Source organism: Lissotriton helveticus, chromosome 2_1, assembly GCF_964261635.1.
Source record: "Lissotriton helveticus chromosome 2_1, aLisHel1.1, whole genome shotgun sequence".
In the NCBI taxonomy this organism is placed as follows: domain Eukaryota; kingdom Metazoa; phylum Chordata; class Amphibia; order Caudata; family Salamandridae; genus Lissotriton; species Lissotriton helveticus.
Window position 1 is genome coordinate 1,962,543,727 of NC_136059.1, and position 24,536 is coordinate 1,962,568,262.

Sequence of the window (24,536 nt, forward strand, 5' to 3'; positions counted from 1 at the left end):
GTTTAATCAACACAACGTCACTATTCAATATCTTTAACCGTACTGATAAACAAATCAGTATGGCACAAAAGGGAGCTGATTATACAATCCTGAGCATTGAGAAACTCGAGAGATTACCAGTGACAATGTCAGAACGACCTGTCAGTGAATGGATAATACATGGGATAATTAATATTCCAATATCTACCTTCAGGTTTCAATACTGCCAAAAATATATACAGGCTGGCATGTACGAAAAATTAGGAAAAGGGTACATTAAGACAACATGGAACTTGCCCTATTCACATGCATGTGTCAGTAATAAAGGACAGAAAGTGTTTCTTAGTGGCAATAATTGTGCAATGTCACTAAGCGGTACACTTCTGTGTAATGGAATTAGTTTGCATGGAGCCTGTGAAGGGAACTCAAATAACCTTTCATGTCACCAGCAAGGCGCACCTGCAACAGAGATAGAACCATTCTTTCAAAGACTCTACAATGGGAGTTACATTCTAATTGTAGATCGCAGATGTTGTAGTCTTATGCCCGGGACTCCTTATCTCGTAACTACGACTGCGAAGGTCAAGTGCTGTGGACACTCATTGTTCCCCAGCTCCTTTCCAGACAGGGAGGCAAGGGCATGGCCCAACTTGAAAATTACTTCTATTCGAATAGACACTTTAAGCAGAATGAAAACAGTGCTTCTTCAGACGCCGACCAGGCTCACGTCATCAAAAGAAACGTATGATCTCCTAGTCGCAAGGACGACTGCAGAGATTCACTCTTTGTTATCAACTAATTCCCCCATACATTTCGCAGAAATCCTGAATGAAATCTTAAATATTTCTGATACCAGTGGAGTCTCAAAGGTATTTAAGACAGTATTTTCGATGGCATTAACACCATTCAAAGCCATACTGGGTATTTTTCCAGATTTCGTCCATTCGATTTTTGGCGGACTTCCCCTCATTTTGGGACTAATTGCAGGAATCCTATTCTTGGTCCTAATATTTCGTTATGGCAAACCGTGTCACAGACAAAACACCTGCGACAAGGGAAGAAACAATCCGAGCCATTGGATACCGGGACCGGATTTCAAAAATCCTGGGACTAACCCGGCTTAGAGACCTGAACATGACTTGGTTTCTTTCATTTCGACCAATGTGGCATCGATGTGTTTTACCTGTATTGAGGGGCCTGCTATGCGGAGAAGAATGCGTGTTAGACACCTGTCTGACGCTACAATCGGATGCGCCAATGGATGCAGAAACATTGTTGAGTCCAATAAAGGCTCATGCTTTGTGCTGCCCTCAACGGCTACCAATCCTGATGACGGCATTCGTGGAAGCTTCACCACTACGATTAAGGGGTAGTGAAGTTCAAGATGAAAGCAGCATCGATCAGGTACGACCTTCTGTCAGCAATATTAATCAAAACGTCAATGGAGACAATCATGCGCACGAATGCATGGTTACACCTTTTTCCGAGTTAGTGGAACTCTCCCAGGAAGCTGTTGACAGCTTTTTCGACAGTCTAAATGATATGATGTTCTTACCAGAGCAGAAATAGAGACTTTTGAGCAAGCTCGCACACGGCGTTCCCTGAATTTGGCCTTCAACTAGAATAGCAAAATACCATGAACAATTTTCCCTCCAGTTCACGGACAGCAATTTTTTTCAGCAGCCCCAAAAATATTTTTACAATTTTTCGGGACACTTATCTTCTGCTTAAAGTAAGAACTATTCTTAGAGAACTAAAATTTCTATTTTTAGATACTTTATAGGAATTAGCTGCCCGCTGGTATGTTCATAATTATTTTATTCTGTGATGAAATGGTCTCGAACCTTTTTTCTGTATTAAGAGCCATTTCATGTGTAAATTCTCATATACCAATTAGCAATAATGTATACAAATGCGTGATTACTTTAGCATTATTCTACAGCTTGAGTGCATATAATACATATGACTTTTTCCGTATATTAGATAATTTCAAAATGCATTTATGTATTTTGGGGTGGTAAGGTATACACTATACTCTACAGTATGTTTTACTATGCCTAGATTAGTAAATATGTCCATAGTTAGCGTGGAGTGGGTGTGATGTATTCCTATAGGTTCTGTATCGATCCCCCTATTCCTGACCCTATTCTGGTTAACAAGTTAACTAGCAGCCATCCCATGAGGCAGAAAACCCCCATGATGCAGAAACCGTTATCTGATTAAGCCACACTACGGCACAGGAACGTGTTATCTGATTAGGTCATAACGCTTGCCATCTAATTAGACAAGCGATATTCCTCTAGCCCCTGATAAGGCATACGGAGTTCTCAAAACAAATCAAACCTATGACAACCTGGGAAAAACCCTGCGGCCATTGTTTTGATTTCATCGAGAACTTCAGCAAAAGAATGTGCTAACGACCAAGTCGTATGACATCCTTATTGACGTATCTATGTCCATCCTTACGTCAATCTCGGCACCTTAAAGGTATAAATATTACCGATATTGCCCTATGCAAACACACGCGGTGGTGACGAGATCGGAGCAGCCAGACTTGCCGAAGCCCAGAGCAGAGCAGACCCCGCTGGCGCAGCCCCGCCTTCCTGACGCGCTGAGAACGAGACGCTGCTTTCTCCTGCCGAGAACTCCAGCTCCGGCGCTTCCGGGTAGCCCTCGCAGGCAGCCTGGAATATCGAGACCAGAGAGAGAGATACCATCCCTCATTCATCCTAGATTCCAGGTACAGAACTGAATAACCCCTCGCAGAGAATTCTTTAGTCAGTAAACTTGGCAAAACAAACTTAACTTAAACTGCTACTTTCTATTCCCGCCCACGTATTAGGCTTAGGTCAGGTACATTGGGGTAGACGCAGTTAGAAACACCAGTTGAGTACGATTAGTCAAATGTATATGTGTATGTATCTATTTTATTCATTTTAGACCTTCATATGGCTTAGAAACCATATCAATGTTTTTACAGTATTATTTTATACTTCTGCTTTTATTGTATGCACTTTACTTAACCATAAGTATTGCAATAATATCGATCCATTTCTCTGGTATGAGAAAAGAGACTGATCAATAAATACCATCTTTTATTGAACACGCCCGTCTCTTCCTTTTCTCTACAATCTGGTGAGACTAAGAATGCACGTACTGACTGAGTAAAATAAGTCGTCTTTTGTTTTCACACGACTCTAGAGATACACTCTTGATTAGGGGAGAGCAAAGTTGTCATGTTCTATGGTTGTCAGAAACTAAATCCCTTCTTGTCTATCCAGGGAGGTTCAACTCCTCCTTGCCTATTCGAGAAAGTTTCTAGTGAACTCTGAGCTAGCTGGCAAACCCAATACTTTAAGTCTAATATCGACAGTAGTAGACCTAGTTAACGTCTGGTCTAGGCCTATACTATTGAAGGTATTATTCCAATGCGCAGAGCCTATTGGGATAATAGGAACTACACTACACAATACTTAGCAGGCCGGCGTACTTCATGCGCTGCGCAGAGACTTGTCGCATCTGGAGTGCGGAGTGTGACCGATGGCTTCTTGCAAATATACAATATGCTAATATAGACTATGAGAATACAAGGATGCCGCTCAAAGGGGAACAGCATTATTTTAGATGGGAGACACAAGTTCTTCATTTTGGAGGGAGATAAGCCCGTCTGGACCCTACTCAGTTATTGCAAAAACCCTGGGAGTGGGACTACATTACGGAGGTGCGCTGCGAAGATACGGGCATTCCCACAGGCACCGCAGCAGTCCAGGAGATTATGACAACTTTTTTCTTGGCTCTCTATCGCACTGGGCAAGACTCTGCCCGCTGGACCTCACTGATTATTTGGACTCTGTCCAACTCTTATGGCTCAAGGAGGGGCATAGGCGATATCTCAATGAGCCCTTTGCAGCGGAAGAAATTATCAAGGTGATTCAATCTATACCTACTGACAGGACGCTGGGTCTTGATGGCCTCCCGGCCACATTCTGTAAAGAATTTGCTCTCCTAATTGCCCCACACCTATTGGAGGTATATGAGGAGCCTCTCACATCGGGTGGTTCGCCACCCTCGTTGCGCAAAGCACTTATCGTTGCAGTACTCCTGCCCGCTTTAATTTCTATGGACCACTATTTTTAATCAATACAGACAACAAAATACTCATGAAGCTGCTTGCATCTCGACTCCTTCCACTTCTTCCTACCATGGTGAGGCCCAATCAGGCAGGGTTCGTCCCTGGCAGGTCTACTCGTACAATCTTCACACGTTCTTTGCCACACTTCATACTATTGACCCCACCCTGCATACCGTAGCTGTATTTTTAGACACCACTAAGGCGTACAACTCTCTTAAATGGTCCTACTTATTTTCTCTCCTTGAGCGCCCCGGTCTTAGCACTTCTTTCCTCAAATCCGTAGGCCTGCTCTATTCTCAGCCCAAGTCCTGTCTGCGCATTAATGCCTGTGTATCAGACCCCTTTGCGATAACCCATGGCAAACACCAGTAATGTCCCCTTTTGCCTCTACTTTTTTGTATTGCCATGGAGCATCTCGCGTCTCATCTGCGACAACACCATGCGCAACAGGGTCTAGCGTTCTTTTCTCGAAGAATTTTAGTGTTGTTATATGCAGACAATGTCACCTTGTACGTCAAAAATCCAATTGTTAACCTAGACCTGCTCATCAGGAAATGTATTAGGTCCAGGGGTATGTCCACCATTGACATCAAATGGGCTAAGTCTATTATCTTCCTGTTGACAGAAGCTACCCCTAAAACTGTTTCGGATTTCCCCCCTGTCTGGGCAGAGGGTGCGATCAGATATTTGGGGATAAGGCTTAGCAATAATATCGATGACTAGTGGAAGACTAATTACGATCACCTGTTGATCTGGCTGGATGGAAAATTGGCTAGATGGAAATATCTCCCATTATTTTTAAAGGGACGTCTGGCTATACAAAAATGATTATTCTGCCTAGGTTTCTTTATCAATGTATTAATTTACCACTCCCTCTATAACTCCGCCGCCAGCTCCGGTCTCGTTTTATTTTGCTGGCCATAGCAGGATTTCAACCACATATTGCTTGGAAGATTCTGACACTCCCCTCTGAACAGGGTGGCCTCGGAGCCCCAGATCTGGACGTTTATTAGTTCTGCGCTCTGGCTCAATTTGCATATCACTGGCTGTTTCCACCACCATTTATGTCACACACGGCTCCTGAATGTGATTATGTGGCCCCTTGCAGATGGCATTGTTCCGGACCATGACGTGCCTGCATGCACAAGTTGCTGATAACAAGAGTGGGTATGGCTCTAGTCAGTAAGGCCGAGCCTGATGAAGTTAAGCAACAAAGAGAAATGCCAATACTGATACCTTATTCCAGAACAAAATCTATCAAAAATGCATAGACCACCGTACAATGCATCTGGATGCTATTTAATAGCTGTTTATTTCAAAAATACTTATTTGTAAATCATTTCAAATTCAAACACAGTTAGAACAAAAATATGTACAAACAATGGAGATGGACACAAGAATAAGTGAACAAAAATCACACATATACCTTCATTCATCACAACTCGACCATTTCACAGTCACACCTCACACATTCACCCTACACAGTACTCAATCAAACGGGGATGTAATGCACCAATTGAAAAGCACTAGGTCTGCCAACAAGTAATATTTAATACATTGGTTGTTTTAGAGTACACCTTTTCCAATTCCATTAAACAGTTAAATCCATTCAAAAATCAAACAACCTGGTTAGGTGTAATGTTGCCACAGAAATTGCAAAGAAATAAATTAGCAAAAGAGCAACTTGGCAGACCAAGTGTTTCGAATCCCTTTAAATCTTTAAATCTTGGGATTGTCCTCAGGACCAAGCACAATCTGTGGAAGGAAGAAAAAGAAACTATATTTCTCTATCCAGTCATGGGTCAATTATCTTAAAGCACTACTCAACCAGAAGATAACTCCAGCTTACCAGTATATGAGGGTTATATCTTTTCAACCTCTTACAAGAATCTCTGCAACTCCTATGGAGGATTCGGAAGAAGAGAGGCAAAGAGAAAGATAGAAAACCATGAGTGTACCTATTACATAACAGTGAACTGTCAGAAACCCTACGGTTCCTCTGTCCAACAAGTGGACTTACCTATTTATGTCCCACAGTGTCCTTCAAGGGCTGTTTTCCTGTTGCACACGACCCACTGACCCCGAAAGTGGTAGCAGTAGCCTGTCCGCAAAGTGGAAAGAACACAAGAGTTGTGGATCATCTGAGTCCAAGAAAGAATATAAAAATCCACCTACAGATGCCAAGTAGCCTCTAGTCTAAATGAAAACTGGTGGCCTCTCTTACCTCCTGACGCCAATTTAAATATTGCTATTTTGTTTTATTTCTTTTAGGACTACAGTAGTGCTAAAACTCTATAAAGAAATAACAAAATAGTGGTATTTAAATTATTTGTGTATGTGTGATTAAAGTGCTCTGAGACCTTGCTTGGGGTGAGTAGTGCCACTATTCGTCCCAATGCAGGGGTATATTATTTTTAGTAGCACTTGTATGGCGCACATATACTACAGGTCTCTTGGTACTTCTAAGGATTATGAGAACATGTTGCAACAGATATTATTAAAATGAGAAAATCAATCTCTTGCGAAAGCTTGTTCAAATAAAATTGTTTTCAGTCTCTTCCGAAAGGGGAGGAGAGCGGTTTCTCTCTTCAAACTTTCCAATAAGGGAGGAGAGCGGTTTCTCTCTTCAAACTTTCCAATAATCAATTCCAGATATGTGGTATCAGAACTGAAAATGCCCAACCACCCAAGGTAGTTTTATTAAACCATGGGCAGGTCAGCAAGATCGCCTCAGAGGAGTGAAGACCGCATCTAGGCACGTAGTGCCTCTGCCGTTCCTTAATATAGGCTGATACAATGCCATACAATGTGTTGTGTGCAATGCACAGGCCTCTGAATCTGGCCCTCTGTTTGACTGGCAGCCAATGCAATTGTTGCAGTAGTGGCATAGCATGCTCCCGTGTGCAAGCTTGAACAATAGTCTTGCAGTATCATTCATAACCACGTAGACCTTACCCAGCAGCTTATTAAGGAGGCCGATGTACAAAGCATTGCCATAATTCAACAGTTATATGATCAATGCAGCCACCACTGTTCGCATAGTTGTAAACGAAAGAATAGGGACACATTTCTGGCGCTGCCCCAGGAGACTTGTGCAGCTCCCAACCACTGTCGCCACCTGCCCAGCCATTGTCAGAGCACTGTACATCACACATACAGATTATACATTGACAATGAATCATGTGTGTACATCAATATAAAGGATGTGTTACATAAAATAGTGGGGGTTACAAGGTTTAGGAGCCTCGTGTCCTTCATACCTCACTGTGCTATATTAGACGGATTGTAACAACCTCTATCTTAAAAGAAGTAACACACACATTTTCATAAAATAAAAATCTGTAATCTGTGTGTTACATAATGTGCTATGCAAGAGACATGTTAAATTCATATCCTACTTTGATTCAAAACTAGGACTATGAAAAACACAGATCTCGCTACCAAGTACGTTATGCTCCAGAGTTATGCTGCCATTACTATTATTCCCTGAGATGTACCTTGCACACAAACATTTCTGCAGTAGGTGCCTTACCCCTGTAAGATATTTTAAAATACAGACATTACAACCAATTAAGCAGAACAGATTTACTGCCATGTTTCTCCTTGTTGCCGATTCTTTGTGACAGGATTTTAAAAACAAATGAATAAGTTGAGGCCCAGATTTTGCGTCTGGGTTGCACAAATATTTTGGCACAACCCCAATGCAAAATCTCATTTGTTAAATATTGTAATGCATGCAAATGTACTCATGATAGGCCTGCTAAACATATGTGAGGCCTTAACATCTGATGTCACTTCGTGTGAGGTCATGGGTTGTAATGCTACTTCCTTTGATGTCACATGCAACGTCATGCGCCGTGATGTCACTTCCTGTGATGTCACACACAGTGATGTCACTTTCTCTGACGTTACACAGTGATGTAACACCCATTCTACCTAACTTCGTGAGTCACCCACCCCTTTTTTTTTTTTTTTAGGACTTGAGCCCTGATCATATCTAAGTAATGTGAACCAGTGGTGGTGCGACTGAACCAGCCGTACTGCATTTGCTGAACGCAGTGGCACCTTGATGTGCGTCTCTTTCCACTCCTCCTAAACATATTTCTATACAAATGACCCTGAACTCCCTTCTCTTTAGATTCAATACACTGCTCCAGTAGAAAGCATTTGCAAGAGCTCGTGGTGTCAGCACATGTTGAAGGATGCATTACAGAACAGCGCCATTAGTATCTGTGGAACCTGTTCAACCGTCCAGCTGAATGCTGTCAGACAGTACATATAAAAAGGTTGAGATAACAAATGTAAATGGTTTTGTCTTGTAAAAGCAGATGCCTTGTGTTGAACATCTTGATGGGAACCTAATTTGGCATTATGCGGTGGTGCTAAAATGTACTCTCAACGAACAGTACAGTTGTGAGGTATTTTTGCAGAGGCTCTGAAATAACGAAATGAATCCCTTTTCATGACACTTCCAGCCCATCTTTATACCTGTTTTCTTTCTCTGCCATCTATTATGTGCTTCTCTATTGTCTAAAATAAATGTCCCCTGAGTCTCCCATAAAAACATCAGTCTCTGTTCAAAGCCTTGTCCTTGACTGTAAGTCAGAAACAGGCTGTCCCCGCTCACTGCATCCTACTTTTTCTATCTAAAGTTCATGCATTACTCAGAGACGTTCCATGTTATATGTTTGAACTTTAGACACCTCAAACACAACCAAAACTGGCAAAGCCAATAGGCCTGGAATTGACCACCAGCTGTTTGCTTTTGCCAATGCGTGTTTTGTCATGGTTTTTTAAAAGCTTTATTGTTGGGGAGGCTTCCAGGCACTCTTCAACCTAACAAATAAATCTTGAGATAAGGCAAAAAAAATGTATATTCTGTTGCAAAAAGCACACATTGCCATAGTCTCCCTGGAACTTATTGGAACTACTTTGTCTATGGATGTGCTTCTTTTGAAAGAGAGGAACACGGTCATTCACAATGAAGTTAGCCAATGGCTGAAGTGGGCTGACCCACTGCTCCATTCTGTAGTGGGTGGAAAAAACTGTTAATGACACAATAATAGACCAATGGATGAAAGGAACTAGATAAAAGATCAGTAACGTTTTCATAAAAGTGCAAAAATTGGATATAGTCAATCAAAGGGATATAATTTCACCACAGAACTGTTTTATCTTCCAAAGGAAAAAAATACTTTTAAGTATATAACATGAGAACTTAAAGTTTCCACTTAATTGAAAAGTTTTTAGTTTCAAGATAGTTGCCAAGATTGTAGTTTCTGAAAGCATATTTTTTTCATCAACTCCTTACTTAACATCCCACATTACCAGTGCTTAATTTGAGTTAGTGGTTGTCGGTGGAGGGCACCAGCACATATTTTTTAGGTCCAGCACTTATTTTTTCGTATGGATATTTGCCTAGTGCAAGAGAGGAAAAAACTCACAGATTGCAAAGACGAATGAAGAAAAAGACTGCAAAACCATCACAAACAGAAAGCAGGAAAATGCAAAAGCAACAAAAATGGGCAAGGAGTGTATGGTAGTGGATTAAAGATTACCAGCTTTATTATTCGCCCCACTGATGTTTAATTACACTGGCCGCCAGCTTCTGAGCAGAGCTTCAAGCACGTGCACTCTTTCTTTCACAAATTAAGTACTGAATTACAATACATTTTAAACATTTTTATCATAAGAAAGTAACATGTAAAAAGAGTAATAGAGGCATTAAAAATACCACTTTTGCCCTCAAAGCTTCCCATGCGATAAAAGTCCAATCCTATGAGTGTAGATAAAGACATGTAATAAATGCAGTGGACACATCACTTTACACATTTTTGCCTACATTCCCGTTTCATTAGTGTACAGTATGTGCATGTAGTAATCCACATATGAGTGCAATGGACATTTACCCTTATTTTATCGAACTGTCCATATACATCATGTACAAAGTGCGAATAACCCGTGAGTTCAAGATCGAAGTGGAATTTTAGTATTTTTACTATAGCGTTTTTCCTGTAACAATGTTGCGCCTGCTCATATTCTGACAAATCTAGTTGCTTCGGTGTACTTCCTCATTCCCCGCTCCTTTGGTGGTATCAATTTGGGTGTAAGTTATGCGCTTTGGTAATTGTAGGAAATATATTCCCCAATGTTTGTGAATGTCCAGAAAGTTATTATTTTGTGGATGTCAACCATACTTGATTTAGGATTCGCTGGTCATTGGTCCCAGTCTTCTCCAAACTCTACCATAAGTAAGCCCACTAATTCAATTCCAGTCTGAATTGTAATCTTGAATGTATATATGTATTACATACATTATGCACTTGTATATCACATGTATGTGAATACACAGTGTGTGTATTCACTTTTGTTACTAAGCCTGGGAATAGTTTCCCAAATGTCAGTACCAAGACCATCCATGACCAAAACAAGGGTTGTTATCCATTGCTCCGAGGTCTTGTGTGACGTGCAATAAAAGTGGAAGATGTTACTGACTAGAAACAGCCTTGTGGATTTCGTTCATTAATAGATTATAAACGATAGCACATTAAAATCAATTCACATAGAAAACTTAATAATTCAGCAAGAGGAGTGTAAACAACCACTAAAACACACTCCATAGCCCTGTCCTGCAAAAGGCAGGGTGTAAATAACCGTGAACCTTGATTTACCGCAGATGGGGGGAAAGGAAATAAATAAAATGGTGGTAGGGACATAATCCAAAGAAAGGCTGCATCTAGATTACTAGTTGATCCTGTCACATTTAACACTCCTTCAAATTGACAAAGTGTCTTATCTTGCTCATACCTCAAGAAATTTGAGTACAATCCGCCGTGATTCTTGAAAAAGACTAAAGTGTTTAAGAGCTTATAATCACGAGTCACGGAGAAATTGAGGGTTGTTTGATCTTTAGATGACATTCTTCCTGGGCATTTCAATAAACAGCAGTGTTTTATCTACCCCGACGATGCTTATAAGAAGTTCACTAGTAACCGTGTGCTGGTCAGATTTTGTGTGACTAAATCTACAGTGGTTTCCCAAATGGAGCTGGTCCATGGGCAGCCCTGTTTTTGATGATTGTAAAACCAACAATGCAGCTCTAAATAAACCATGCATTAGTTGAAACCTAAGTGACTTACAGAAGGAAAGTCTGAATAGGCGAAATCAATGCAGAAAGTTATGTTGTGTAGTTCAAAAACCTGTGGTAATGCAACGTACTCCCGCAGATCCTGTGGACAGCATAACACTGCACATCTCCCTAGTCATAGAGCAGTATACAAATTTCTTATTATGTTCTGACTAGGTCATTAAGATCAACTAACTCCCTCATTTTACAACCACCCAGGTTTCGCCAAGTTAGCCGGGGTGGTAACTCTGGAGTCGTAGGTTTCCAATATCTTCACCACTTCTACTGTTTTCAGTTATAATCAGGTTTTAGCACCTAGAAAATCTTCTGTGAGCAAGTTGCGCTTAATAAATACAAATTCAAATCAATTCAGATGGTCATCTCCCCAAAACGATGTAACTTTTCTGAAGGGGTCAGAATGGGACCATAACAAGAGGTATAGCCTGGAGATCGCCTGTGATTGTGATTCAAGTTTTTTGTTCCTGCATGCACAAGGGATAGTAAAAATCAACATTTTGGGGAAAAAAGATTGATTTTTGTTTACATTAATTTCTACATTTTAGTGTTGGGAACAAGAAGGCAAGAGCAGTTTATCCATGTGAAGCAGAACACGCTACTGAACTATCATTTCAAGTAGGGGCCATTTTTGAAGATGGTAAGTATGTTGAAATGATTGCTATTGTTTTTTTTAATAACTGTATATATTCAGAGATGCATCGTAATAGAAGAGAAATCTGGATCGCACAGTCTTTCGCTAGTAACTTGAATGAGATATGCTTGAAATCACTAAAATGCACCCTAACAAAATGCAGTCACAAAGAAAAAACACTAAATCATTCTTGTGCAGATAATGGGATTCGAAATCAAAATTAGATCGGTAAAGAAAACATACAATTTACCTGAAGATGATGTACGGCTGAGAAGTAAAGCTGTATGTTGCTGAGCACAAGAAGAATATATGGGCCTCACATAAGTCCCGCTCCAAGTCCAGGACATGGACTCGCTCTCAAGGTTAAACCTGTAAGAGACCACCTTACAGACGAAGTCCTTCAGTAAGTCAAAGTCCAAACCTAAACACAAGAAAGCAAACTGGGACTTGATCTCATTCCGCCCCTCTCTACTTAAGAGAAGGTACAAGGGTGTCACAATGTTATCAGTCTCCCCACAGATCTCTGTTAGTGGAGGCAATTGCTCAGTTGGTCCCAGTGCACCCGAATTTCCCTGGCCATTGGCGACGCAACTGCAGGTCAACGCCTTTAAAAAAAGGTCCATGTTGCAGATATTTGGCACACTTCGGTACCCTCTGGTTTGCCTTTGAACAACAAGGATCTGCAAAGGCCCTCAGTCAGATAACCACTGGTGGATCCATCCTCAGTGCTGTCTGTACCCCTTGAACCTGTTATGGGCTCTCTATCAAACTCCACTCCTTTTCCAGGACCTGCTCCAGTCCCTTTCTCATCAATGCCAGGTTCTCCGTCACCAGAGGAGGATCCAGTGCTGTTTCAATGTGTGACCCGGAACCAACTTCAGCACAATCTCTGCCGATTTCGTGCTATGAAATTACTAAAGCACAACCAGTCACCATATAGTCTGATTCTACTCTTATGCCTCTACTACAGTGGATGCATCATCAGAAGCTTCATTATCTTTTTGGCTCTGTTTCTGGCTAAACCTTGCCACCACCCAGAGATGGTCATAGTGGGGATTACCCTCTCATTATGACATTGACATTTTTACATAGACTCACTAGAGGCCAGGGATCTTAATATTTCCTTTCATACAGGGTCGAACTCGCCATTTGGAATTTCAGTGGAAGAAATTGTATCATTGCAGGGTTAATTAGACAAGCAGAGAATTGAGGCATTTGGAAAATAAATGTTCTCTTTTGCTAGCCTAGCATTGAGGTTGGTCAGCGCAATTTGTTTATTGGGCCAATATACACATGTATTTATTTATTTTTATTTTTAAAGTTTTATATAGCGCGAACATGACCCTAGAGGGTATCGGAGCACTTACATATGAGATGTGGAACACATAAGGTAGACATTTGGGAGAAAAACAGCGAAATATACAAATAACACAGGTATGTAGTGACAAAATAGAGGCAGGTATTTGGAACCTACAATTGCCAAGTAACAAAGTAAGGAGCGGTGCATGACAGGAAGACAGAAGAACATATTTGGAGGTTGTGGATACCAGTTTTATCCTACCTTGATGACTGGCAGTTTTTGAATACAATCGTGCCACAGTCAGTCATGGACCGCCTCCAGACCGCGGTGGGGTTCATGACCAAGCAGCAGAAGTTGACCGGGCTCCTTCGCAGAAGCTTCCTTTCATTGAAGCTGTCCTTTATACGTACAATTCAGGTTCTTTCTTCAATTGCAACAAATCCAGGACATGTGGGTTGTGATCCCTATGTTCCTGCCGTAGCCCTTGGTCATGGTTCTCTGTAAGAGCAGTTGTGATGCCTTTTAGCCTCCTGCATTCTCTTTGTTGACTAGACCAAATGACATATAAGGGCTCCGCAATGGCATTTGGACCTTAGCACCACTAAGAAAACTGTTTGATGCCATTCAGATTTCAGAGGAAACTACACACAACTTGTAGTGGTAGCTGCTCAACCTCACTTGGATCAGCAGCAGGCCTCTCGCCCTTCCCTATCCAGAGCTGACAGTAGTAACAAATGCATCACTCCTGTTTTGAGGAGCTCATGTGGGGTTGGGGGTGGAGGTGGAGATCAGAGTACTCCGGTCTCCTGCGAAATCCTGGCTCCATATCAATCTGTTGGAGTTGTGGGTCATTCCTCCAGGATTGAAGGCCTTCTTGCTGTCCAACAAGTGCAGGTTCTCACGGAGAGCACCACTGCCTCTGGGCTGGAGCATCAGGGCATTTTCCTGATTGCGAACCATCTGGCACGATAATTAACTAGCTGAGCAGGCCACGTCTGGCAGCTCAAAAATGGTGTCTACTTCCCAAGTAGAAGCAGAGCATCTTCCAGCAATGGGGAGAACCCTGGCTAGAATAAGAATTGTCATACATTTTTCACATTGGAGTTTCCATGAAGACACTCGCTAGGAGATGCTTTTCGGCAGTAATGGAATACATGACTCTTATGCGCCTTCCTACCCCCCCCCCCCCCTTCCCCTCCTGCTCTGTAAAAAGTCAGGAATGACTGGCCCAAGTCATCTTAAGTGCTCTGGATTGGGCCAGGAGACTGGAGTGTAATACCCAGAACTTCTGATCATGAGCATCTGCCCTTCAAACATGCTACTGTTTCAATAGGATCTTCTGTTGCAACAGCAGAACACCCGAACCTGCGAAATCTGTATCTCCATGCATGGAGATTGAGCGGTGGCAGTTTTCATTGTTTGATCTGCCACCCTAATTTGTGGATGTTATCCTTGCTGCCAGAGTCTTTACAAGCCAAACTTGATGCTTTATTGTGGTGCAAGGCATTACAGAAGCCACTTTTAAATGTTTTGTGTCAGCCCTTTTGTCTTTTTTTTTTGCATTTGCAGAACCAACTGCTCTTGTTTAATTCACCTCTTGTGATGCGGTTCCTTAAAGTTTTGACACACATGTTCCTTTACAAGCTATTTGTTTGATGCGACAGTGGACCTTAACTTGGTGTTGATGTTTCTCATATGTATGCTCTTTGAGCCAATATACAGCTTCTTTTTACATCCTCTGACCGGAAAGAATGTTTTCTTCATTGCGATCAATTTAGCTTGTGGCATGAGTAAGCTTCAGGCACTGGCACTGGCAGACAAACCACTGTACACCACCTTCTTTCTGGACAAGCTGGTGCTGAGCGCTTCTTGCCAAAGGTTGCGAGTGGTTTCCATTGTGGGAAATCCAAAATTCTCCCAGTCTTCCTTGCTCCTTCTCACTCCTAGAAAGAGATGGCGAGACTCCATTAGTTAGCCACCTTTTACATTGATCGTACCAAGGAACACAGTGCAGATAATCAGCGGTTTCTCTGTTTAACTGGGCGAAAACTGGAAAAGCTTTGCAGAAGAGGACTCGGAGGTGGATAGTCCTCTGTAACAAGATCTGCTACGGAATGGCCAAAATGTAGCCTCTGCAAGAACCCAAGATCATGTCTCACCAGAGCTAAGGCTTCTACCACTGCCTTGGCTTACTGAGTGCCTGTCCTTGCCATCTGCAAGCCGGTGATGTGGGTATTGGAGCATACCTTCTCGAAGAACTACTGCCTTCACAACCAGATCTGTCAGGAAAGACATTTCGCCTGCGCAGTCCTACAATATTTTTTGGCCTTAATCCACTCCTCATACCCTCCGTCTTTTGATGCTACTGCTTTGGTATTAATTTTAGTTGAAATTGCATTTATATAGCGCCTACTACCACTGACGAGGTGTTAAAGCACTATGCAGTTAGTAGCATGTTACCCAGGAGTCCAAAGCTAGTGGTCAATCCATTGGTTATTGGGATTAGGCTTTTGCTTTCAGATAAACCATTTCATACTTAAACTCAAATTTCCTTGTGGTACTTAATGACCTGGGTGTGCTCATTAGAGGGGTTATGTGAGAAGCAAGGGGTTGATGGAATGAATGGATATTGCTAGGTTGCAGGGATATTGTTTCAAAGAATCTGAATTTGAGACAGGCATGCAATGTAGAGTAGTCTATGTACACAAGAGGCATGTATAAGGGAAGGAGAGGGGCATTCAATATAAATAAGGGAGGGAAACATCTGAAGTTTAAAGTCAAGGTCAAATTTTCATGCATGGTTTTAGGAATATAGGAGGTGGAAATCTTTTGTGCTAGGTTGCAATCTGTGGATGTAAACCTGTGAAGAGAAATCATTTTAGTGTAAAGGAATGTGACATTTAACAGTCTTTCTAGAGCACTTTAACTTTCAAAAAGGGCACATATACTTAAGAGGTTGCTGGTACTTGTCTCGCTGCAAAAAGCAACTCTGGTGTTTGTTAATACTGCTTTACGAGTGACTGCCAAGTAGTGTGACATTTAAACACATCCCAGTACCAATAATTAACATTTGACAACATCATTGAGAAAGCTTTTTTGCACATCACCTCGCTGTAGGTAAGATAAATACTTACAAACCCAGACAGGACACCTGTTTGTACCTACTACAGCAGTACATTCAGTGTTATGAAGTATTGTTACACCTTACATATGCAAATCATTTTGCATCATGCATAACCTACACATATAAATATGTTATGTAAACACCTGCCAACTTTATATAACAAGACAAGTTTTTTTCTTTGCATTTTCTATACAGTGCGAGCTAGACATGAAGGTATTGAATCACTTTACACGAGCACCAAGTACATTACACAAGATTATATTATTTTCTTTTGTTTGCTTTTTAGGTATGAGGCGATTAAGTGATATGGTCAGAATCACAGGATGTTGAGCTAATACAGCGATTCAAATCCGGTTCCCCAGTTCCAAAGTTGAAAGCTCTGACCATTGTAACTAGTGTAGATGTGTGGAAGACTGCAAACCAAAAATCTTAAAATATACTGAAGGGAGAGTCACTCTCAGGAAGAATAAACTGATGCCTAAGTATGCTAACTGATGCATGCTACATAGTATCCCTAAGTATTCTAACTGATGCGTGCTACATAGACTCACCACATTTTTTCAAGCTCTGGCCATTGTGCCAGATGAATGAATGAACGAATGAAATAGCTTTTATATAGCGCATTGTTCACTCCAAGAAGTATCTTGGCGCTGTATGCGGGGGGAGAAAGGCACATTCCAGAAGGAGTAAAAAAGCTGGCATAGTCTCAAAGATAGGCGGGGCGTGGCTGGGGCGCCGGTGGTGGCGTGAGCGACTAGCTCCGGGCCTGATCCCACTAATTATCCTGCAAGACTGACCTGTGGTGCAGCCGTTTTCGCACCTATGGGTGTCGGAACACCCAGAGTACATACTGGCCGATTGCGGTGCCATCTGAGGGTCGCAAAGTGCTTCTGCGGCGAGGGACTTGGCCGATACTCTTGGAAGAAGTACGGCAAAATGGCGGCGGTGTTCGGCAGCTGAGGCCGTGAAGAAGGAACCTAGGAGTGCCGAGTGCTCGTGACCCTGCAGCGAGCCTGGACCCGGAGGCCGCCGTGGGATCGGCGATAAGAGCGGTGAAGAGCCCGCGACTGGTGGCTGGGGCGTTACTTGAACGCGGCGGCTGGGGCGTTACTTGAACGCGGCAACTGAGACCGGCTGCCTCACCGGGAGTATCCAGAATGGCGCTGAGAGGGCGGACGACCTGGAGCGCGCTGGAGGGACGGTGAGAGGTGGCGCTAGCCGCCGGGAGTCTAGGGGGCGCCAAACCGGCGAGCGACTGGAGGATTTGCCCGAGGGGAACAAGGTGGAGGCTTCTATGCTGTGCGGCACCTGAAGCCCGGGGGTAAAGAGGTGAGCGGCTGTTGAGTGCTGCGGAGCTGGTTGTGTGTCCGTGCGGCTGCCGTCTGGACCGTGGCCGGGAACGCCAGAGGGTGCCCCGCGAGCGGTCGTTAGGAGGCGACGGCTGATAGCCGGAGGGACATCGGACAGAGTGGAGAATGGCGGCGCGGACCCAAGGAAAATCGTTACGGAGCTGAAGGCGGACCTGGGGGGCTGTGGGGCCGGGAGTCGGGAGCGTGGGCTCGGCGGGCCACGGGCCTGGATCCTTGTTGCCCCGTCCTCCCCCTCCCCCCCCCCCCCCGGAAAGTGAGAAAGACAGTGTGTACTTGGCGGAGGCTGAACAGAAGTGGGTTACTGGTCATGCTGTCTTTAATGGGGCAATTTGGAGCCAGTAGGCCCTGGCATTGATATTGGCCCCCTGCTGGCGGGCTACGGTGGACAAGTGAGGCCGTCACTGTGGAAAGACCAGCGAAGGATTAGTGGCGGCAAGGCTGCCGGCAAGTGGTATGATAGCTGTGGGCCTGAAAGACAGGGGGAGAAGTGACTTGCATACTGAGAACTATTGGTGCTGGTGACTGGTGGGGGACATCCGGCGGGGGCGCCAAGCAGCTGACTCATTTATCGGAGCACGGAGGCCCTATGAGGAGAGAGCAGGCGCGTCGTGAGATTGCGGGGAGCCCTTCCCTCCTACGGTGCCCTGCGGAGTCGCTGGCGACAGAGTGGCTGTACGAGGAGCCACCCGGTGGTAGAGGGGTGATACACCTAATCTGTTAAAATGAAGCCCAAGGGCAAAACAGAGGGAGCAGCGGATCAGGATGGTGCGAAAAGCAGCAGTGAGGACGCAGAAGGCACGCCATCGGAGAAGAGACTCACTGAACGCCTTGATAAAATCCTAGAAGCAATTGCTGCGACGAAGGATTGCCTGCACCAGGATATATCTCAAGTGGCTACAGGATTTGGGTTATTACGGGCGGACCACGCGAAGTTGGCTGACAGGGTCAAGGATGCCGAATCGACTATACAGGAGTTGAAGCCAGCGGTGGTAACGGTGGAACATAAACTGGAGGATGCGCTGCAGCGCCTGGCAACTCTGGAAAAAAGGGCGGAGGATTCCGAAAGTCGCAATCGGCGCAACAATGTACGGGTAGTGGGCCTGCCCGAGAAAATAGAGGGACAGGACATGGTAACTTACCTGGAGGATTGGTTCAAGACGCGAGTGGCCCCGGAGGGTTTATCATCATTCTTCACCTTGGAGAGGGCGCACAGGGTGCCGGCCAGGCCACCCCTGCCGGGGCGCCCTCCTCGTCCCGTGGTACCCAGGGTCCTTCATTATAAAGATAGAGACCTGCTAATACAGAATGCACGCTCCAATGGGTCCTTCAAGGTAGAGAACAGTGGTGTCACAATCTTCCCGGACTATACCCAAGACATACAAAGACGGAGAGCCTCCTACTTGTCGATTAAAAAGGAACTTAGAGACGAAGGGATTCAGTATTCGCTATTATTTCCTGCAAAGTTGAGGGTAATCGTGGATGGTGTTACACAGTTCTTCCTGACACCGGATGAGGCTTGTACGTGGCTTGAATCCTATAGAGCAGGCACGGATCGCAGGAACAAATGGCCGAGCGAACAGTACAAACAGCCGCGAATGCGCCAATCGCAACGGATCCGCAAGAGAGACAAAGCCAAGAAAGCCTCCCAGCTCGCACAATTAGCGGGGGACAGACAGGGTGCTCTGATGGCCATGGCAGCAATCACTGGGTCACAAACTGAAAACTCAACCAGGGGCACACACTCTGAAGAAGATAAACGACACTCGGGCCCTGATTTCTCGGACACGGATAGTATCAAAGGCCCGGACATAACACCCTGAACAGCTGACGATCTGTGAATCGCACCAAGTCCAAGGAGGGTAAATATTTGAGGCCTGGATGGGGGTCCGCTGGGACAGTTGATGGTTACTATGAACATTTGGGCTGCATCTTCTTGTTGTGGGGATTGATGGGCTGGGGGCTGGGATGCAAGCCGTCGCCTATCGGGCCTACACCACTTCCCTATAGCCCTTAAGGCGGCCTGTGGTGGTAACTACAGGGTAGGAGTGTGTGAATTGTTATGGAAGTTTGGATGGGGACTGATACAGTATTATTGGGTCCTGTTCTGGGGGGGAGGGTACCGGGAATTGTTCATCAAATTACGGGTTTAAGGTTAAAGGGTCCTGGTGTGGGCTGGCGATGTTGGGGGAAGGAGAGTTCAGAGTGCCTTGACGATGGGGACATTACCTGAACTGAAATGTATCACATGGAACATACATGGGTTGCATACCATGTCCAGGTGCCATAGGGTGCACGCATATTTGGTGAGGCGGGGAATCCACATAGCGTTACTCCAAGAAACCCACCTGACTAGACAAGAATGTACAGCGTTGCAGAGACGATGGCGGGGTCAGGTGTTTGGTACAACATACTCGGCATTTGCCAGGAGGTTCATGGTATGGGTGAGAGCAGGGACTCCTTTTCAGGTGACAACTACTGTGGTGGACCCGGAGGGTAGATATGTGGCGGTGGAGGGAAGATTGTATGGAAGGGAAGTGGTGCTCTGCAGTATCTATGCCCCAAACACAGACCAACCCCGGTTCCTGGATAAATTATCTGGATCTTTAGCACATTCTCTAGCTGGTACTGTGATAATGGGGGGGAGATTTTAATTCCATAACTGATGTACTTCTAGACAGGTCCCACCCTCCACTGGTTGACTCCCAAGTCCGCAGAACAGCGAGGCAGAGAGCGAATTGGCAGGACAGGTGGGGGCTCACAGATATATGGAGGGGGCACCATCCGGGAGATAGGGATTATTCTTTCTTCTCTACGCTGCACGAGTTGCATGTTAGAATTGACACGATCCTTTGTAGCCGTACGTTGGCACCCCTGGCGACCCGCTCTGAATACTTGGCCAGGACATTGTCGGATCATAACCCTCAAGTGGTGGCCTTCCAATGGCAACAAGCGAGAACTGCAATACCCACTTGGTCGTTGCGACCAGACACCCTGGAGGACCTGCTCTTTAGCACCAAACTACAGGCAGGAATAGATAACTACTTTGCAGTGAATGAAGGAACGGCATCAACCAGGGGAGTGGAATGGGACGCTTTGGTGAGAGGGCTATGCATTAGCAATCACGCGGGGGAGAGGAAGGTAGTGTTGGCAGATGTGGTGAGAGCAGAGGCGGCGCTGCGGGAAGTGGAGAAGCAAAGACCGGAACGGACAGGACTACAGGAACGATTGCTACAGGCTAAAGAGCTTGTGGCGGCTGAGAAGGAAAGATTGCGGTGCTTTGACTACAGACAATATATGGTAAAAGTGCATGCGGAGGGAGACAAAGTGGGGACGCTTCTGGCTAAACTAGCAACACCAGTGTCAGGGGGGTGCTCGATTTTAAACATGCGAACGGAATCGGGGGACGAGGTGTACTCCCAATCTGAAATCCTCTCGTGCTTCTTGAGATATTATACAATACTGTATCGTACTCATCTAGGAGCTGAGGAGCCGGATATAGTGGAATATCTGGGGAGGACCCAGCTGCTGCAGTTGGAGGAAGCAGATGCTGAGAGATTGGGGCAGAAAATTCAGTTAGAAGAGGTGAGAGGAGCGATCAAGCAGATGGCTAAGAATAAGACTCCAGGAGTAGATGGGCTCCCCATAGAATTCTATGTAAAATACATAGACGTACTAGCGCCCCGACTAGTGGAGGTGTATAATCAGGCGGCGGAACAGGGCCACCTACCGCAGTCTATGAGGGAGGCGCTGGTGATTCCCCTGTTAAAACCTGGAAGGGAAGGTAGCGACGTGACTTCTTATAGGCCATTGTCAATGTTGACGGTAGACTATAAAATCCTGAGCTAAATATTGGCCACTAGGCTGCTGCCCCACATGACTGCCCTGATTCATACTGACCAGGCAGGGTTTATCCCAACTAGGAATACTTCGGGTAGCATCCGCCGGCTGGTGCGAGTGTTGGAGAGTGACCTGGATATTGATATGCTACCGGCTGTATTGTTGGTGGACATAGAGAAGGCGTTTGATAGCCTGGAATGGAACTACCTGGACAGAGTGCTAGAGAGGTTTGGACTGGGAGAACGATTTAGGGGATGGACGAGGATTCTATATTCTTTAGCGACGGCAGGGTGAGACTGGGGAATGTTATATCTTCGCAATATCCGGTACAGAGAGGCACAAGGCAGGGCTGTTCGCTCTCGCCCTTGTTGTTCGCATTGGCAATTGAGCCTCTAGCGACCCAAGCCAGAATGGGGAAGGCATATAATGGCCTTTTATGCGGAGGACGCCCACACCACATTTCCTTGTACGCGCATGACCTGCTCCTGTTCCTGGAGGACGCGACCGTGGCACTACAGGGGGCTGTGACCCTGCTCATGAATTCGGGGCACTTTCTGGCCTCGGAGTTAACTGGAATAAGACATGTGTTTTCCCTTTGAAGGCAGACATGCAGCAACCAACGCTGCCATCTGGTCTGATATGGGAGCGGTCATGCTTCACCTACCTGGGAGTCCGGATATATCATGATACGGAAGCCATGCTGGAAGGGAATGTGGGGCGCTGTATAAGGGCTTCGAGAGGCTGTATGACATTTTGGGCTACACTTCCCCTATCAGTGGTGGGGAGAGTGGCACTATTGAAAATGGTGGCCCTGCCTCGACTACTCTACTATTTCCGTACACTGCCGCTGTGGGTACCCCCAAGATTTTTTCGCGAACTGCGTACGCTTACGATAGATTTCATATGGGGACATGGGAGGAGACGAGTAGCACTGGATACGCTGCTGAGACCGAAATTAGATGGAGGGTTAGCTGTTCCTAACTTTGAACTCTACTATTTAGCGGCGCAGCTACAGGTTCTCACGCAGAATGTTGCAAATGAGTTCAGGGGCCCGGAACAGACCCGCGGGGTGGGAATCCAGAGGCATGTACTTTCCTATATTGTTATGCAACAAAAGCTAGATTTAAAGGAGTTTAACATCAGAGGAAAGAACCCTGAAATTGTGCTGGAATAAAAGTCAGCGTAAGGCGGGTGTGATTCACCCGTATGCGCCCGAAATCCCTCTGGGCATGCTGACGGCCTTGCCACACGGGGGGGATTGGTCACGGTTATTGGAATGGGAAGACTTGGTGCTCCAAGTGATAGGGGACCTATACGCTGAGTGCGACTTGTTGCCCTTCCGAGCAGTGCAAGAACAGTTTGGTCTCCCCGATGGGAATTTCCTATTACACATGGCTGTCACATCGGCGATAAAGAAGCATTGAAATCAGGACAAATGGAACCTAAAACCACAATGGCCTGCCAGTACGTGGTGATGGCGGCGGGTACTTTTAAGGAAAGTATTTTAGAAAAAGGGGACCCCTATATAGTACTCCTTCACTTGCTATACATAGGGAAAAACCGGGTTTAGAAAAGGTCTATAGCCAAGTGACAGAATTATCAACCATTTTGATATTTGGATATAATCAATTAATGACCATCATAAACATGTGCAGTCCAACTGTATTGAAAAACCTACAACGATAAATACTTAAAGATTATAGTTTATTGATATTTGATATATGTATTCAGTGTTTACTTATATATTTTTTTCTCCTTTTTTTGATTCTTTTCTAGTGATTGTTATTATACATGAAAATCGTATTTGCTTTTTTTATAACATTAAATTTGAAAACATATTAGAAAAAGTGCATCTTCAATAGACTTAAAACAGTACAAATTTGTTGAAGGCAAAGCGGTAGATAAAACTACGCGCGTTTCGGCTCTTGAGCCTTCTTCGGGTGACCGTCTATTGCTAGTAATAAAGTTGAACCCAGACCTGATAGATGGCATAGATGAAAAAACCGGGGGGGGAAGGAGGGGGGGAGCAGTCGCAGATGAAGGTTTCTTAATATCTGTTGAAATGCAGACAGACAAAGATAGTGTTCTGAACGTTCGCTTCGGTCGTGATGCGGTGTGGTAGATATCTAAATCTTCATAAATGTGGGCTAGTCAAAATATTTTCTTTAAGGTTGATGCTGAAAACTGTATAACGGCTGCCAATATGACTAGTATATGCAATGATATCTTAGAAGTTGAACATTCTTTTAGGGCAAGGGAGATGAAAGAAAACGCTCTGTTGATATGGCAAGGTCTTTAGTAGTCCTTAAATATGGTTGTCAATAACTTCCCAGGAGCTAGGGTCAATTAAATACATGGTTTTCAGTGATCCGTATCTTAAATAAGGTTGTCAATAACTTCCCAGGAGCTAGGATCAATTAGATACATGGTTTTCAGTGATCCGTATCTGTCGAAAATAACCGAGCGTTATGGGCTCCCGGTATGTGTGATAACAAATAAGACGGCTGTCTACGGGCGGGAAAAACTGGATCCAAACCTGCAGGGGTTAGAACCACTTACTGCACTCAGGCAGAAATGGGAGGAGAGTGTGGGGAAACCCATACCGGATGTGACATGGGGACAGATCCTGAAGAGGACATGGAAAGGGAGCAGGAACGCTCGCTTCCAGCAAGTGCACTTCTTTGTGCTGCATAGGGCCTACCTTACCCCAGGGAAAATCGAGAAGTATTTCCAGGTCCAAGATGCAGCTTGCCCTCGATGCCTGATGCTTGATGTAGAGCTGGAGCACATGTTATGGGACTGCCCTAAGCTGGGACACTATTGGGCTAAAGTAGGGGAGCTATTGAACGAGGCTACGGACAGGCAGGTAGAATACGACATGGCGACTTGTCTGCTGCTTTGGTTTCCTCACACAAAAAGAACCAAGATCACCAGCAAATTTATTGACTTAGGCCTGATGCTAGTCCAGAGGGAAATAACCTGGCACTGGAAGTCGAAGGAGGGCCCCTCGAGTAAGAGA

General features: G+C 44.7%; 1 protein-coding gene across 2 annotated transcripts in view; it reads left to right on the forward strand.

Annotated features, from left to right (window-relative positions):
* ARHGAP10 (Rho GTPase activating protein 10) overlaps positions 1–24,536 on the forward strand; it is a 998,059-nt gene that overhangs the window by 948,814 nt on the left and 24,709 nt on the right. For both annotated transcript variants that reach the window (XM_078676901.1, XM_078676902.1), the window contains exon 23: positions 11,801–11,892. In XM_078676901.1, coding sequence (XP_078533027.1) covers positions 11,801–11,892 — 92 coding nt within the window. The remainder of the gene's footprint in view (positions 1–11,800; positions 11,893–24,536) is intronic.